The 1,623-nt window shown below is 45.8% G+C and overlaps 1 protein-coding gene across 1 annotated transcript in view; it reads left to right on the top strand.

Annotated features, from left to right (window-relative positions):
* The window catches only part of LOC122562402, a 66,357-nt gene that overhangs the window by 12,621 nt on the left and 52,113 nt on the right, over positions 1 to 1,623 (top strand). The window contains exon 8 of the mRNA XM_043715259.1: positions 880 to 1,098. Within this exon, the coding sequence (XP_043571194.1) occupies positions 880 to 1,098 (219 nt within the window). The remainder of the gene's footprint in view (positions 1 to 879; positions 1,099 to 1,623) is intronic.

The raw sequence follows: 1,623 nt of genomic DNA, 5'->3' as shown, positions 1-1,623 counted from the left end.
TGCATCTGACCACTCACCTAACTTGTCCAGGTCACCCTGTAATCTCCTAACATCATCACATTTCACCCTGTCACCCAGCTTAGTATCATCAGCAAATTTGCTAATGTTATTACTAATACCATCTTCTATATCATTAACATATATTGTAAATGTCAAAATTTATGCCCGAAACGTCGATTCTCCTGCTCCTTTGATGCTGCCTGACCTGCTGCGCTTTTCCAGCAACACATTTTTCAGCCCTCCCTATGGGTACCGAACTTAGCTATCAGCCTCTGCTCGGCCAATTTTCGCTGCTGCTTGTCCCGAAGTCCGTCATGGAGGATGGTCACCCGAAGGTCTGAGGTCGAATGTCCTGGACCACTGAAGTGTTCTCCAACTGGGAGGGAACACTCCTGTCTGTTGATTGTTGTGGGATGCCCATTCGTCCGTTGTCGTAGCCTTTGCTCGGTTTCCCCAGTAACTTTGTACACCCCAATCCAACACCGGCATCTCCAAATCATGAATGTGTATGGGTCAACTCGACAGGAGTCGGGGGCGGGGTCACGTGCCCATAGGCGGGGCCCACTCTCCGTGGGAAGAGTCATGTGCCATTGGGCGGGGTCACGTGCCAAGGATCGGAGTCACGATCACCGGAATTGAGTCACGTGCTTGGGGGCCAGACAGCGGGGATCGGGTTCGGGCTGTGAGAGCACAGCAATTCAGGCAACATCCGAGGACAGGCAAACTCCGAGGACACTCTCGGGGGATGGGGAAGGAAGATTCGGAGGCGTGGCCCTAGCAGACCATGTGACTGCGGAAGCGGCGTTTGCTGAGACCGCGCATGCCCGTAACCGGTACTTTCCTCGGGTTGGGCCAGGCGGGAGATTGCTGGGAAATTGAAACCTCTGGTGTGTGGAAGTTGGGAGCATGGATTTAGACAGAATTGAACCGTCCCAGTTGGATGATTTCATTAAAAAAAACTTGAAGCCGATTAAATTTTTCGAGGACGTGAAAAACGCAGTTCGTAGAATATCTTATTTATTAAGGAATCAATGTTTTAGAAATCAACCTGAGATCCAAGTTATCAGAGCCGTTAAAGTAAGCAGTATTTTAAAAAATGTATGTAGAATAAATAATGTTTACAATAAATTAAAGTTTACAATATTTAGAATTTCAGATTGAAGTTTTTATGTGGCTACGAGTTTTTCGGTACATTTTTTCTGTTTTCTATGTTGACTTACTTTCTCTACAAAAGATAGAAAAGTGTGGAATAGAGTTTCACGGGAGACATTTTGACTGCACGACTTCAATCAAATGATTGGGATAAGGTGGGATTGCCTGACATTAAATATGTAGGTGAAAGTGAGGACTGCAGATGCTGGAGATCCGAGTCAAGATTACAATGGGATCTTGATCAGATGGGCCACTGGGCTAAGAAGTGGCAGCTGGAGTTTAATGTAGATAAATGTGAGTCATAAAGCAAATCTTAGCAGGACTTATACACTTAATGGTAAGGTCCTAGGGAGTGTTGCTGAACAAAGAGACATTAGAGTGCAGGTTCATAGCTCCTTGAAAGTGGAGTCACAGGTAGAATAGTGAAGAAGGTGTTTGGTATGCTTTCCTTTATTGGTCAGAGTATTGAGT

This window comes from Chiloscyllium plagiosum, chromosome 25 (genome assembly GCF_004010195.1).
Source record: "Chiloscyllium plagiosum isolate BGI_BamShark_2017 chromosome 25, ASM401019v2, whole genome shotgun sequence".
Lineage (NCBI taxonomy): Eukaryota > Metazoa > Chordata > Chondrichthyes > Orectolobiformes > Hemiscylliidae > Chiloscyllium > Chiloscyllium plagiosum.
The sequence above is the reverse complement of the archived record's forward strand: the minus strand, read 5'-3'. Positions and strand labels throughout refer to the sequence as shown.